The sequence below is a fragment of the Mauremys mutica genome, chromosome 2 (assembly GCF_020497125.1).
Source record: "Mauremys mutica isolate MM-2020 ecotype Southern chromosome 2, ASM2049712v1, whole genome shotgun sequence".
Classification (NCBI taxonomy): Eukaryota; Metazoa; Chordata; order Testudines; family Geoemydidae; genus Mauremys; species Mauremys mutica.
Window position 1 is genome coordinate 132,610,652 of NC_059073.1, and position 12,396 is coordinate 132,623,047.

The following is a 12,396-nucleotide window of genomic DNA, read 5'->3' on the forward strand; positions in this document are numbered from 1 at the left end:
ACAGGCAGGGGGACTTTATGCTGAATGTTGCTAGTTGGGGAGCGATGCCGTCATAAGCAAGTGGCCACAGAAACGTCAAGACACCCCCTGGGTCACATTGTGTCTGCCTGCCTGCAGATAGGAGCTGCATTCTTTCTGCAGAGTTACCTCTTGTGTCCTGTTCTGTGTGAGTGTATCTCTCTCTCTGCAGACATGAGCTGCATCCTTCCTCCTCTGTTTTACCTTCTTCTCTCCTCTCATCTAGGCTCATCCTGGGTAAGCCTCTGGGTGAAGGCTGCTTTGGGCAGGTGGTTCTTGCTGAAGCCATCGGCCTGGACAAGGACAAACCAAACCGAGTGACTAAGGTGGCAGTCAAGATGCTGAAGTGTAAGTAGCGGCCATAGGCACCGCAGGGTTTTTCCCAGCTTTGCAGCTGCCTCTCTGAGTCAGTCTCAGTTCAGGCTAGCATCAATCCTGCTGACTTTGGGAAATGTGCCTTGGGGTGGGGAGGCAGGGGGACTGTGCATGTTTGCTGGAGGCCTGGCCTGATCCAGCCCTGTGTTCCAGAAGGGCCTCCTCTGTCTCCCCTTGAAACCAATGGGAGTTGTTGGATTAGGCCCCAACTGAGCAAGTTTATCATTAGCAGCAGCGGTTGGGTTTTTTTCAAGAAGAGCTTCTGACTCTGCGCTCCCAGCGGCTGTCCCAGAGCGATAGCTTGAGGCCCGGAGCGTAGCCATGGCCAAGGCCTGCACAGCACTTCCTTGTACAGCCAAGGAATAGCCTTTCACACCCAGTTTGCTCTCTCCTCGAGCCAGCATTCGTTTATCCAGACCGTCGGCAGTTCAGCCCTGCAGCAGCACGTGCTGCCCAGCAAGAGTCTGGTGCTCCCCAGCGGCTGCTCTGATGGAATCACCCTGCACAATGTAATAGCTTCTCCAGCAATCTCTGTTTTGAGTGACAAAAGGGGCAATAAAAACTGGTTGCTTCGTGGAAGGGGCCTGTAAATAAAGGTGGAGAAGAATTATACTGTGTGTATGGGGATGCTGTGGGTGGTCCCTTAAGGCCGGAGAATGGAAAGTCTCTTGTACAGATTTCACTCTATCTGATCTACCTCGTTAATCTATGCCATGCTTGTCACTGCTATCTGAGCGCCTTTCTCATTTGAGCTCCATCTCTGCCACTCCACCTGGGAGGTGGCTGGGGAGAAATACCCAACTCCTCAAACCCTCCCAGTCCTGGAAAGGGAGATGAACCTGAGAATGCTGGTTTAGCTGTGAATACTGCAGCACTTCAGAGACGAAATTGTTCTGATGGGGCTACCGTGAGATACGCCTGTACGTACACAGTGCAAGCGCTCTGCATCTCTGCCAAGGAGGAGGACAGAGAAAACCAAGTCTGTAAATCTAAAGCTACCTAACGGATGCTGCTGCAGACTTAGTTCTAGGCCTCGCTTTAGCTTAACCCAGCCTGAACAAACATGACCTGTGCCTTTCTTTGTGCTTTAAGCTGATGCTACGGAGAAGGATTTATCTGACCTGATATCTGAGATGGAGATGATGAAAATGATTGGCAAGCACAAGAACATCATCAACCTCCTGGGAGCCTGCACTCAGGATGGTAAGTTTTCTGTGCATGGCTGAGACTCCAGCAAACTGCTTCTCTGCTAGGACAGCAAGAATGCTGGGGGTAGCGTGGGCCTCCAGGGTGAGGTTGTAGAGGTGGAAGGATACAGGGACTTTAATCCAGATGAGTTTTGAAAATGGTTGGCCATCCCAGAGCTGTCTGAATGGGCTAGTGCCCAGTGAATGGCAGGGATGGTGTCCCTAGCCTGTTTGCCAGAAGCTGGGAATGGGCGACAGGGATGGATCACTTGATGATTAACTGTTCTGTTCATTCCCTCTGGGGCACCTGGCATTGGCCACTATCGGAAGACAGGCTACTGGGCTAGATGGACCTTTGGTCTGACCCAGTATGACTCTTCAGATGAAGACCAGGGGGAGTGTGTGGCTGGCAAGGAGGGACCTCTCCTGGCAAACACTAGTGGGGTCAGAGTTGTCTGGCCATTTCTAGAGTCTCTCTGTGTTTGAGCCTGAAGGAACAGAAGGCACGCCATGCCTGAAAGCCTCTGTGAGGTATTTGTGCAGGCACGGTTGTGCATATGCGCACGCACACAGCTCACTTGATATCGGCGGTGAGGAAGAGTGGAGCAGGGCAGTTTGTTTTCACATGGCTGGAGCTGGTCACGGAGCCCGGGGGTTGGATGAGTCACGTCACACCCAGCCTGTATGTGGGCCTGGGTTTGTTTTTGTTGTGTGATTTTCTGGCTTGGAGTGCGGCTGGCTCACTACAGAGCAGGAGCAGGGCCAGTTCTTCCCCTCACACGTCAGAGGAGCAGCTTCTGACTTGCCAAAGAAGTGGTATGTGTACGTGTGTGAGTGTGCGCTGGAGACATGGGGGTGTGTACGTACGCACGCAAGATGCCTGAGCTCTGTTCTGAGCAGAGACCTTGATTCCTTGCTGTGGGTCAGCTCCTGCAGGGTTCCCCTGTTTGAAACCCCTGCCCAAGCCCACAGGCACCCCTCAGACAGACACTTCGCAGTCATGGGGTTCTGAAGGGCTTGTGCATGTGCACAATACACAGCTTAAATGCCCATGCAGCCACGTGTCCTGTGCATCCAAGCCCAAAGGTGAGACGCTCGGCTTTGTCCCCTCCTGTTTGCCTTAGGTCCACTCTATGTAATCGTGGAGTATGCGTCCAAAGGCAACCTGCGGGAGTACCTGCAGGCCCGGCGGCCCCCTGGCATGGAATACTGCTACAACCCGACCCACCTCCCTGAGGAGCAGCTCTCCTTTAAGGACCTGGTGTCCTGCGCGTACCAGGTGGCCAGGGGGATGGAATACCTGGCATCCAAAAAGGTGAGCAGTGGTTGCGAGCTCCGTCCCTGGGGGAGCACTCGTAGAACCCCCGTCCCTCTCAGAGCCTGGGGAGCGCAGAGGAGTGGTGATTGGGCACCTCTACGGGCCTGACCCAGTCAATGGAGGCCCTGGGTTCCTAGTCTGAATTCACCCCAAGTGATGAAAACAGCCCCTGTGACTGAAAATTCAGGTGATGCTTGGCTGGTCTGAGTCAAATGAGTTTGGGGCTCTCGATCCCAGGATCCCCAGACTCACCCCTGCAGCTGTCACTAACTGGCCCCTTTGCCACTGAAAGGCCGAGGGAGCCATGAAGACTGAACTCCCTTCTCCCTCTAGAGGCCTGTCCCCAAACAGAGCCAAGGACTTTACCTGGGGCCTGTGAATGTCATCCTACCATCTGTCCGGGCTCTGTGAACAAGCAGCAATCTTAGCTGTTCAGGGCTGCGGATCTGGCCTCTTTCCCCAGCATGTTGTAAATTAAAAGCCAAGCAATACACTCCTAGCTGGAGCGGAAGTGAGGCTGGAGCAAAGGAGGTAATTACTGAAATGAAACCTCCGTTACCTGCATTCTGTCTGGAATCAGGACGCGTTTATAATGCTTGAAAGATCACTCTAACAATGGTGGAGGAGCCCCGGCCCGCTGCACGTACATCAGTAGTAAGAGAAAGAGTCTCTAGAGATTCCCACCTTGCCTTGGCCAGGGAGGGAGTAGGGCTTGGCACCTGGCTCCCCCCTTGCTGACCGTGTTTTGTGCTCTGGGATCATGGCTGTGGCTCTTTGAAGGCTGGCGGGTAGTTCAGTGCAAGGCAGTGTCTTTGCTAACACGCCAGCCAATGCAGCAGAGGAACCCCCCGGCCTAACGGGATCTCCATTCTCTTCAGTGCATCCACAGAGACCTGGCTGCCAGGAACGTCCTGGTGACAGAAGACAACGTGATGAAGATCGCAGACTTCGGCCTGGCCCGGGACATCCACCACATAGATTATTACAAGAAGACGACTAATGTGAGTGGTGCATTGGGGGAAGGGGAATGTGCTGAAGCTCCACTTTAGAGCTAGCAGGTTTTTCCTGAGGCCTCTGCCAATATTTATAGCTTTGCTGGACACTTTCTAGGGCGGTGTCTGTACCAGAGTCCCGAGCTCCGAGCATGGGCTGCCGTATACATAGAGAGAGATTCTCCTTGGTACTGTAATAGCAGAATGACGTCTGCCTGGTGGGCAACGTGCCCTCTGCTCCCTTCATTCTCCCCACAGCCTGCCCTCTCTCCTCGCCCTCTGCCTCCCACACAGCTCAGTTGCCATGGCAATGAGAAGGCTGTTCTATGTTCCCAAGGCAGATGAAGTCTTGCGGCTGGGAGAGAGAAGACCCAGAGTTTCTCCTCCTGGTGCCAAGCTCCCAAACACGTGTGATCATGGAATGCTCCCTGGCCTTTCTCACAAGAGTGACGGCACTAACCAGTTAGGAGAAAGGGGTTAGACAGCTGCCATTTCCGCCCCGGAGGAGGCTGCATTTTGGTGGTGGGTGATTGTCTGTAAAGCCCTCGGGGATGGAGCACTAGACATCGTCTGTCCCTTTTACCCAGGACGAAGGACCCTCTTTGCCAAAGAGACTTGCCCAGCGTCGGTGTCATGACTCCCTTGCTGGCGTTGCCCAGGGTGCCATGTACTGAGGCTGGGTGTCTCTGTACAATATGTTAGCCTCCCCCCCTGTAACTGCATCACGCCTGCTTTTCCTCTGGAGGCTGAATTCAGGTGGGGGCTTTCCTGCATTCCAGGGTCGCTTACCAGTGAAGTGGATGGCACCGGAGGCTTTGTTCGACCGAATATACACCCATCAGAGCGACGTGTGAGTACCCCACCGCTCCTGCCAGCCATGAGGAGGTCTCTGTGTTGCAGCATGGTCCTTGCATGGCTATGTGTGCATAGGCACAATTCAAATGAAAGGCTAGATTAGGGCCATCTGGGTTGTGGGAGGGGCTATATCAAAATCACTGTTCCAGGGAACTGTTTTTCCTCTCCCCACTCTCATGGATAACACCTGCCTCTCTCCAACATGCTGAGCGTTCTCCACTGCAAACACAGATGTGCAGCTGGACTCCGAATGAAGCTCCATATCGATGACCCATCCACACTGCTCTCTCAGCACACCTGCTGTATCACATCGTGGTGGGACTCTGTCTGCATGTCTCCCCTTCATATGTAGCCATCGGCCTGCCAAGCAGCCTCTCCATAAGCCTCCTTTGTGTTGAGTATTTTCCCAAAGGTGAAAAGTCCCAGATGTGATTCATCTTAATCTAATGAAACAATAATTGTCATAAGCAGACACGATGTTTTGAGTCTAAATGATCTGGCAGCAGGGCTTGTTTGTCTTCCAAATGCCACTGAATTAGAGCTGCCAATCCCAGTTCTTCACTTTCCTGCGAAGATCTTTTAAGTCATCGAAAGCTTTTAAACTCTCTCCTGTCCGATGCCTTCCGACGCCGAACATTTGGAGGCTACATTCTGCTCTCAGCTGCCTGCTGTGAGGCTGTCAAAGCCAGCCCGCTTGCGCTAGTGGAACTGGAAGCTGAATTTGGTACTTGGGCTAAGGTTTTTCACAAGAGCCCAGCCATTTTTGGATGCCCAGCCTGAGACATCTTGCAGGGGCCAGATTTTCACAGCGTGGGTGCTCAGCGTTTTCTGAAGAACAGGTCCCTTTAAGATATGTCAGATTGGACACCCCAAATCACTAATCACTTATGCAGACCATGGCCTTGGTGTCCTAACAAGGGGCAAGGCGTAGTGCACTAGGACTGTGACTTACTTCCGCTGCGCTGGGTGGACCCAGTGGGTTGTGTTCTCAGTGGGTAGCTCTGATGTTGTTCTTGTGAGCTAGTGATGCACACTCCTGGCACAGGCGTTCTCCCCTCTCTGTGTCTGCAGCTGCCCAGAGGAGCTATGTGTCAGGCAGAGGGATGGGTTGCAAGGTGGTGGTGTGGTGGGAGCTGTGCCTTTTCGATACTGTTTTTGTGTCTGGAGCAGGTGGTCCTTTGGCGTGCTGCTGTGGGAGATCTTCACGCTGGGTGGCTCGCCGTACCCCGGGGTGCCCGTTGAGGAGCTCTTCAAGTTGTTGAAAGAAGGCCACAGAATGGACAAGCCCAGCAACTGCACCAATGAGCTGTAAGTGCAGCTCTCTGCCAGGGAGCAAAGCTCGGGTGGGGAAGGAGGTGCAGAGTCCTGACTGATGTTACCTGTCCCCTCCCCTGCTTTGTGCCAGGACCTTCACTGACAGATGAGTGTCAGGGGAAATTGATTTAGGGATTGTCAGCACATGACAGTTAATCCAGAATAAAGTAGGGTGTGAATTTAAAGCAGATTAACTGTTCCCAGATTAACTCCATGTGTGGACACCCTTATTCAGGAATTCGAGTGCCTCATTGTGAATTAGCTTAATCTGCTGGGGAAGTGGATTAAGCTAGTTTGGAATAATTGGGACTAACTCCCCGTGTGTACACAAGCCCTTAGAGCCCACTGGCAAGCCTTGGGTTCTTGATTCAGACCAGAACTCTGAGCTGCGTGGTTCTGAGGAAGGAGAGGCTCTGGGCTGCTGCAGGGTTTTGATTTAGATTAACTTGGTTCCCCTGGCTGCCCCAGTGCAGAAACAGCTTTCGGCCCAGCATCCTTATTGCTAGTCACATGGGCTGGTGGTTCGTTAGCTGGAGATGTCCTTGAAATAAACAGCCTTGGAAAAATGAGGAGGAGAGGAGGGGAATCTTTTCCAGAACTCAGAGTTAGAAGATGAGCCTCCAGGAACGTGCTGATGGCGGAAGTCCCCTCCCTGACTTCTCATCTCAGCTTCGAGTGTCTCCAGCGATGGCCATTCCTTCCCCTCGTATGGCAGCCTGTGCCATCCCCAGCCTGTTCACAGCTCGCTGCTTTTCTTCCTCCTGTAAAACCTACATTTCTCCTGCTGCAACTTCAGCTCTTCCCATCCTCTGTGCGATGTTTGTTGGCGGATCTGGGGACGGAGCACTCTCCTCAGCCCTGCACCTGCCCGGCTTGTTCCAGCTCCTCTTCCTAACCTGGGTCCTTTCTATACTGCTCCTTGCTGGACTTTCACCCATTTGTTTTATGTCCCTTCCTCCAGCCCAAGGATCCTGGGGCTGCAGCAAAGCCAGAGCTCAGCAAAACAGCCACAGGTTTTATTGCGGAGATCGGCAGAGCCCATATTAAAAGTCAGCCTCCTCAGCAGTGCAAGCAGCACCGCCGAGAGCTGAGTGGCAGGGGCACGTTATGGGCAATGGCAGATGTTCCGAGTTATTTTCCCAGCAGTTCCCAGCCCTGCAGAAATCTCAGCTAAATCTGTTTGCAATAATCAACATCTTGCAAGAGAGAATCCCAGCTTGACCCCAGAGCAGGGACGAACTTAGCCTTTAGTTATATCCTCCTCTTAGAACAAGCCACAGTGTCCTTCCCAGGGTGCCCAGCCTGGGATGTGTGGGGGGGATCATCTTCTTTTAATGAAAAGGATTAACACTAACATCTCTGATTCTGCCCTGGCTCACTGCAGCCTGGGTGGCCCACAGAGTCCCCAAGGAGACAGCAGCTCCCCATGTGCTGCCCTCCGTTTTGATCTGTGTGAGGGACCAGAAGTCCTGAGGGCTGCAGCTTTGTGGTGGGCTGGTTGCGCCCTGCTCCGTGTCACTCAGGTTTGGGGCTGCTGTTCTGTGCCCTGGGCTCTAGCAGACAGACTAGCCAGCTAGGAATTGTCCCCAGGACGCTTGTTCAGTCTCCTCCTACTCCTCTGTTTCCAGATACATGATGATGCGAGATTGCTGGCACGCAGTCCCATCCCAGAGACCCACCTTTAAGCAGCTGGTAGAAGACTTGGATAGGATCGTGGCCATGACCTCCAACCAGGTAACACATGGAGCAAATAATTAAGCAATCAATTTGCAAACGCCTAGAAGATAATAAGGTGATAAGTAACAGTCAGCATGCATTTGTCAAGAACAAATCATGTCAAACCAACCTGATAGCTTTCTTTGACAGGGTAACAAGCCTTGTGGCTAGGGGGGAGCAGTAGATGTGATATATCTTGTCTTTAGTAAAGCTTTTGATACTGTCTCACGTTACCGTCTCATAAACAAACTAGAGAAATGCAACCTAGATGGAGCTACTATAAGGTGGGTGCAAAACTGGTTGGAAAACCATTCCCAGAGAGTAGTTATCAGTAGTTCACAGTCATGCTGGAAGAGCATATCAAGTGGGGTCCTGCATGGATCAGGTCTGGGTATGGTTCTGGTCAATATCTTCATCAATGTTTTAGATAATGGTATAGAGAGTACACTTCTAAAGTTTGCGGATGATACCAAGCTGGAAAGCGTTGCAAATTCTTTGGAGGATAGGATTATAATTCAAAACAATCTGGACAAACTGGAGAAATGGTCTGAAGTAAATAGGATAAAATTCAATAAGGACAAATGCAAAGTGCTCCACTTAGGAAGGAACAATCAGTTGCACACACACAAAATGGGAAATGACTGCCTGGGATGGAATACTGCGGAAAGGGATCTGGGGGTTATAGTGGATCACAAGCTAAATATGAGTCTTCCGCTCTACTCTGCGCTGATTAAGCTTCAGCTGGAGTATTGTGTCCAGTTCTGGGTGCCACATTTCAGAAACGATGTAGACAAATTGGAGAAAGTCCAGAGAAGAGCAACAAAAATGATTAGAGGTCTAGAAAACATGACCTATGAGGGAAGATTGAAAAAACTGGATTTGTTTAGTCTGGAGAAGAGAAGAGTGAGAGGGGACATGATAACAGTTTTCGAGTACATAAAAGGTTGTTACAAGGAGGAGGGAGAAAAATTGTTCTTCTTAACCCCTGAGGGCAAGACAAGAAGCAATGGGCTTAAATTGTAGCAAGGGAGGGTTAGGTTGGACATTAGGAAAAACTTTCTAACTGTCAGAGTGGTTAAGCACTGGAATAAAGAGTAGATTAGACAAACACGTGTCAGGGATGGTCTAGATAATCCTTAGTCCTGCCATGAGTGCAGGGGACTGGACTAGATGACCTCGCGAGGTCCCTTCCAGTGCTATGATTCTATGCCTTTTCCAGAATAAAACTCTCCCATAGCCCTCTTTACAGGGAGACTTTCAAATTCAGAGTCTCTGCATCATCTACCCCCACTTGGCACCCTCAGTCCAGAAGTGAGCGAGCTGGAGTTGTTGGCTCCATGCAGCATGCTTGCTGGTGCCTGTGGGTATCGTTGGGAGTTCTATGCCCAAGCCTCCCCTGCCCACTAGGGCAAAGGTTCCCTCGCGTGTCCTGGCGCGGCTCTGCTTGTTTCTTTAGTGTAGTGTGCTCATTGCATGGCCTCTTCTAACCTGGGTTCCAGATTCTTGGTCTGAGCTGTGTCCCTGGGATTTTGTCCCCTCCAGGAATACCTGGATCTTTCCATGCCGCTGGACCAGTATTCTCCCAGTTTCCCAGACACCCGCAGCTCCACTTGTTCCTCGGGGGAGGACTCAGTTTTTTCCCATGATCCCCTTCCAGACGAACCTTGTCTTCCCAAGTACCCGCATCAGCACGCCAACGGTGGACTTAAACGACGCTGAGTCTGGGACTTCCATGCAACAGACTGAAAACTCTGTGTGTGTGCGTGTGTGTTTGCATGCATCTCTGCTATCCAGCCTGCTGCCAGGAAGCTGTCTGTGCAGCCATCCATCACTTTTAGCTATTGCGTAAAGGATTTCTAGACACATCTCCCGTCACCAAATCCACCAATGTCTCATGCCAGCTTTACCAGCCACGTAAGCTGTGAACTGTCTGCACCTCAAAGGTTTGTTTTTTATTTCCCTTCCATGCAATCTGTGCTTGAATAGTTCCAGTGGACTAAAACTGAACCCCACTCTTTGGCCAGTGGCCAGACGGAGAACCAGCTGCGGGCTCCCTCTCCTGGAGCCAGTCAATAATGTGCATTCCCTTCTTTGCAAGCGATTGACAGACTGACATTCCCAAGGAGGAGGACATGGAAACCTGGGCTATCTTTGTGTTCTTTTATACTTGCAAACCCACACGATCCAAACTTCGACAGTTCAATAAGCTAATGCCAGTACTGAGTGCAGCTCCACCAGCAGTGAAGAAGTGCAGGCTGGGAAATCATAATGCGTCGGAAGCATCTCTGCCTGGGATGCTGCGGGAACCCTAGCTGGGTGGTTATTGCTATGTGAGATGGTTTGAAGACTGGCCAATGGCTTATTAATTCCAATACTTAATTTGCTTTGCTGACCAAACACATGGTACGTTGGAAGTGGCCAGACGCAGCATATACCCCGGCTCAGTACTGATAGTGGAGGAAGCAGCCAAATATACCAGTGCTAAAAACAAACAAACAAAAAGAAATCTTGTGTACATAGCTACAAATATGTATAAATATGAATATATATTTACATGTCTTTTTAAAAGGGTTGTTACCAGAGATATACCAGTTTGGTAGTAAGTTACTAGTGGCTGGTAGAGATCAGTTGCTATAAAAAAAAAAAGTTCATATATTTTGCTACTTTTGCTGTTTTTATTTTTTTAAATTATGTTCTAAACCTATTTCAGTTTAGGTCCCTCAATAAAAATTGCTGCTGCTTCAGTTTTATATGGGGTTGTATTAAACAGTAATAATAATAATATTAATGACAATGTTTGCTGCCTTTCGGGAATATGTTGTCATTGTATAAATGGCCTTTTCTGCCTTCTCACTCCTCGACCCCCATGTAAATCCCTCTGTTGGCATCTGGTGCTGGGTTCTGGATCTGAGGGGCCCTTCTGGACTTGGGCACAGCTTGTGAAGCACTCGGATCACCATATTGGTGCGTGAGTGTGTCATAGTGACGTGCTGGAGAGCCACTGTGATCTGTATTTTAAACAGAGGGCTTAGGACACTGCCAGTGACAGAGCTGGGACTCTGCCCGTGTGGGGAGGGGCAAAGCGCCTTTCCCAGCAATAGCCATAGGCGTTTGTCGGAAGCATGAATAACCCACACCCCATACCTGAGTCGGGGAGGCCTTTGTCATAGCTGAGTTGGTTCCCTGCTGTGTGCCTTGCGTGGAGAGAGCAGGGAATACTGAGCCAGCATCAGTCGTGTTTAGCCACCTCCGATCCTGCTTTGCAATGTACATTCCAGCCACACTCCAAGCCTGCTTCAATCTCTTCCCATCCCTGTCTCTGAATCCGCTCCTCGTTGCTCCTGCCACCCACTCTGATTGCAGCCCTTGGTCTAGAGTGACGAGTGCAGGGGCTGGTGAGCCCCTGTCTCTCCTCCACCGTGGAGTGGCGAGGTGCTCTGCTTCCTCGAATGAACTCCTTGAGTGCCTTAAACGCACCTGGTACAGCTGCACGGTGCGGATGAGGAGATCTGCAGGGAGGAGCACTGTAGATTCTTTCTTTCCAGTGGAAGGCCAAAGGAAGCTCCCTTCCAAAGCAGAATAAGAGGTGTCCTTGTCCTTGTTCCGGGGCAGGTTCCTTGCAGATGCTCAGCAAGGAAGGTCGGCCAGTGGTTTTGTGTGTCTTTGAACACTCTTTTTCCAGTGACACTTTCAGTTCTTAGAAACCCCAGCCCTGCCTTGTATTGGAAACCCCAGCCGTGGTTAGCATGGAGATAAACCTGGGCTGCTTAGCTTGGGCTGCAGAAGGGAATAGTGCATTTTTGTTGGGGTTTTTCTTACACGAGGCCACATCCTTAATTGGCTTCTCCTTGTGCCAGACCCTGCTCTTCATTGAACTCCACATTACCCATGTTAGCAAACTCACCCTCTTAGCTGCAGGCACTGAAGGCCGAGTCCAGATTCCCCACCCTCTCGCCACCTGGAGCAGTTCCTCCGGGGGAAGGGTGCCTTCGTGCTGTGGCAGACACCCAGGAGCAGGAGCCCTTCCCTCCTCACAGGCATTTCAAACTCCAGAGCCAGGATGCTATTACTTGAAAAGTTTATTTTGCCTTTGTACGGAGAAATATTATTGTTCTAAGCTCTTCTGTAATGAATCTGGAATTCTTGTAATTATTAAAGACTTTAACCAAGAGGTTTGATACAGCCTTGCAGTTTATACCAGCTCTGGTGGGAGGCGTCTCTTGGACGGCTTGTGCGCTCTCTAATTCCTGTGAGCAGGGATGTGGGGCAGGAGGGAGGGGACGGGTACAGACACAGCTACTATTGGCATTGCGACCAGGTGAAAAGGTTGCTCCTTTGGATTTCAAGTACTCTTGAGTATATACGGCCACCTTCTTTACCTGGCTTTGGGAGAAATTAAATTGGGAGAGGGCGGGGAAGAGGGAGGGAGGGAGGGAATCTGTATGGCTGCTCTGAGCAATTCAGCCTGATATGGGACCTTCCCAGCATTCCCTGGTTCTCAGACAGCCAGGAGAGCATGGAGCAAAGGCTTCAGGGTTCTGGAAGGTCCTAATGGAGGATGCTGCATCGGGTCCTTTGGGAGAAGGCTTTGTGGCTAGGCCACAGGACACATGGGTTCTGC

The 12,396-nt window shown here is 51.0% G+C and overlaps 1 protein-coding gene across 2 annotated transcripts in view; it reads left to right on the plus strand.

Moving 5' to 3' along the window:
- FGFR1 (fibroblast growth factor receptor 1) overlaps positions 1-11,939 on the plus strand; it is a 74,349-nt gene extending 62,410 nt beyond the window's left edge. For both annotated transcript variants that reach the window (XM_045003601.1, XM_045003602.1), the window contains 8 exons: positions 245-366; positions 1,486-1,596; positions 2,705-2,895; positions 3,777-3,899; positions 4,670-4,740; positions 5,916-6,053; positions 7,688-7,793; positions 9,318-11,939. In XM_045003601.1, coding sequence (XP_044859536.1) covers positions 245-366; positions 1,486-1,596; positions 2,705-2,895; positions 3,777-3,899; positions 4,670-4,740; positions 5,916-6,053; positions 7,688-7,793; positions 9,318-9,494 — 1,039 coding nt within the window. In that variant the 3' untranslated portion in view covers positions 9,495-11,939. The remainder of the gene's footprint in view (positions 1-244; positions 367-1,485; positions 1,597-2,704; positions 2,896-3,776; positions 3,900-4,669; positions 4,741-5,915; positions 6,054-7,687; positions 7,794-9,317) is intronic.
- Positions 11,940-12,396: the final 457 nt, after the last annotated feature.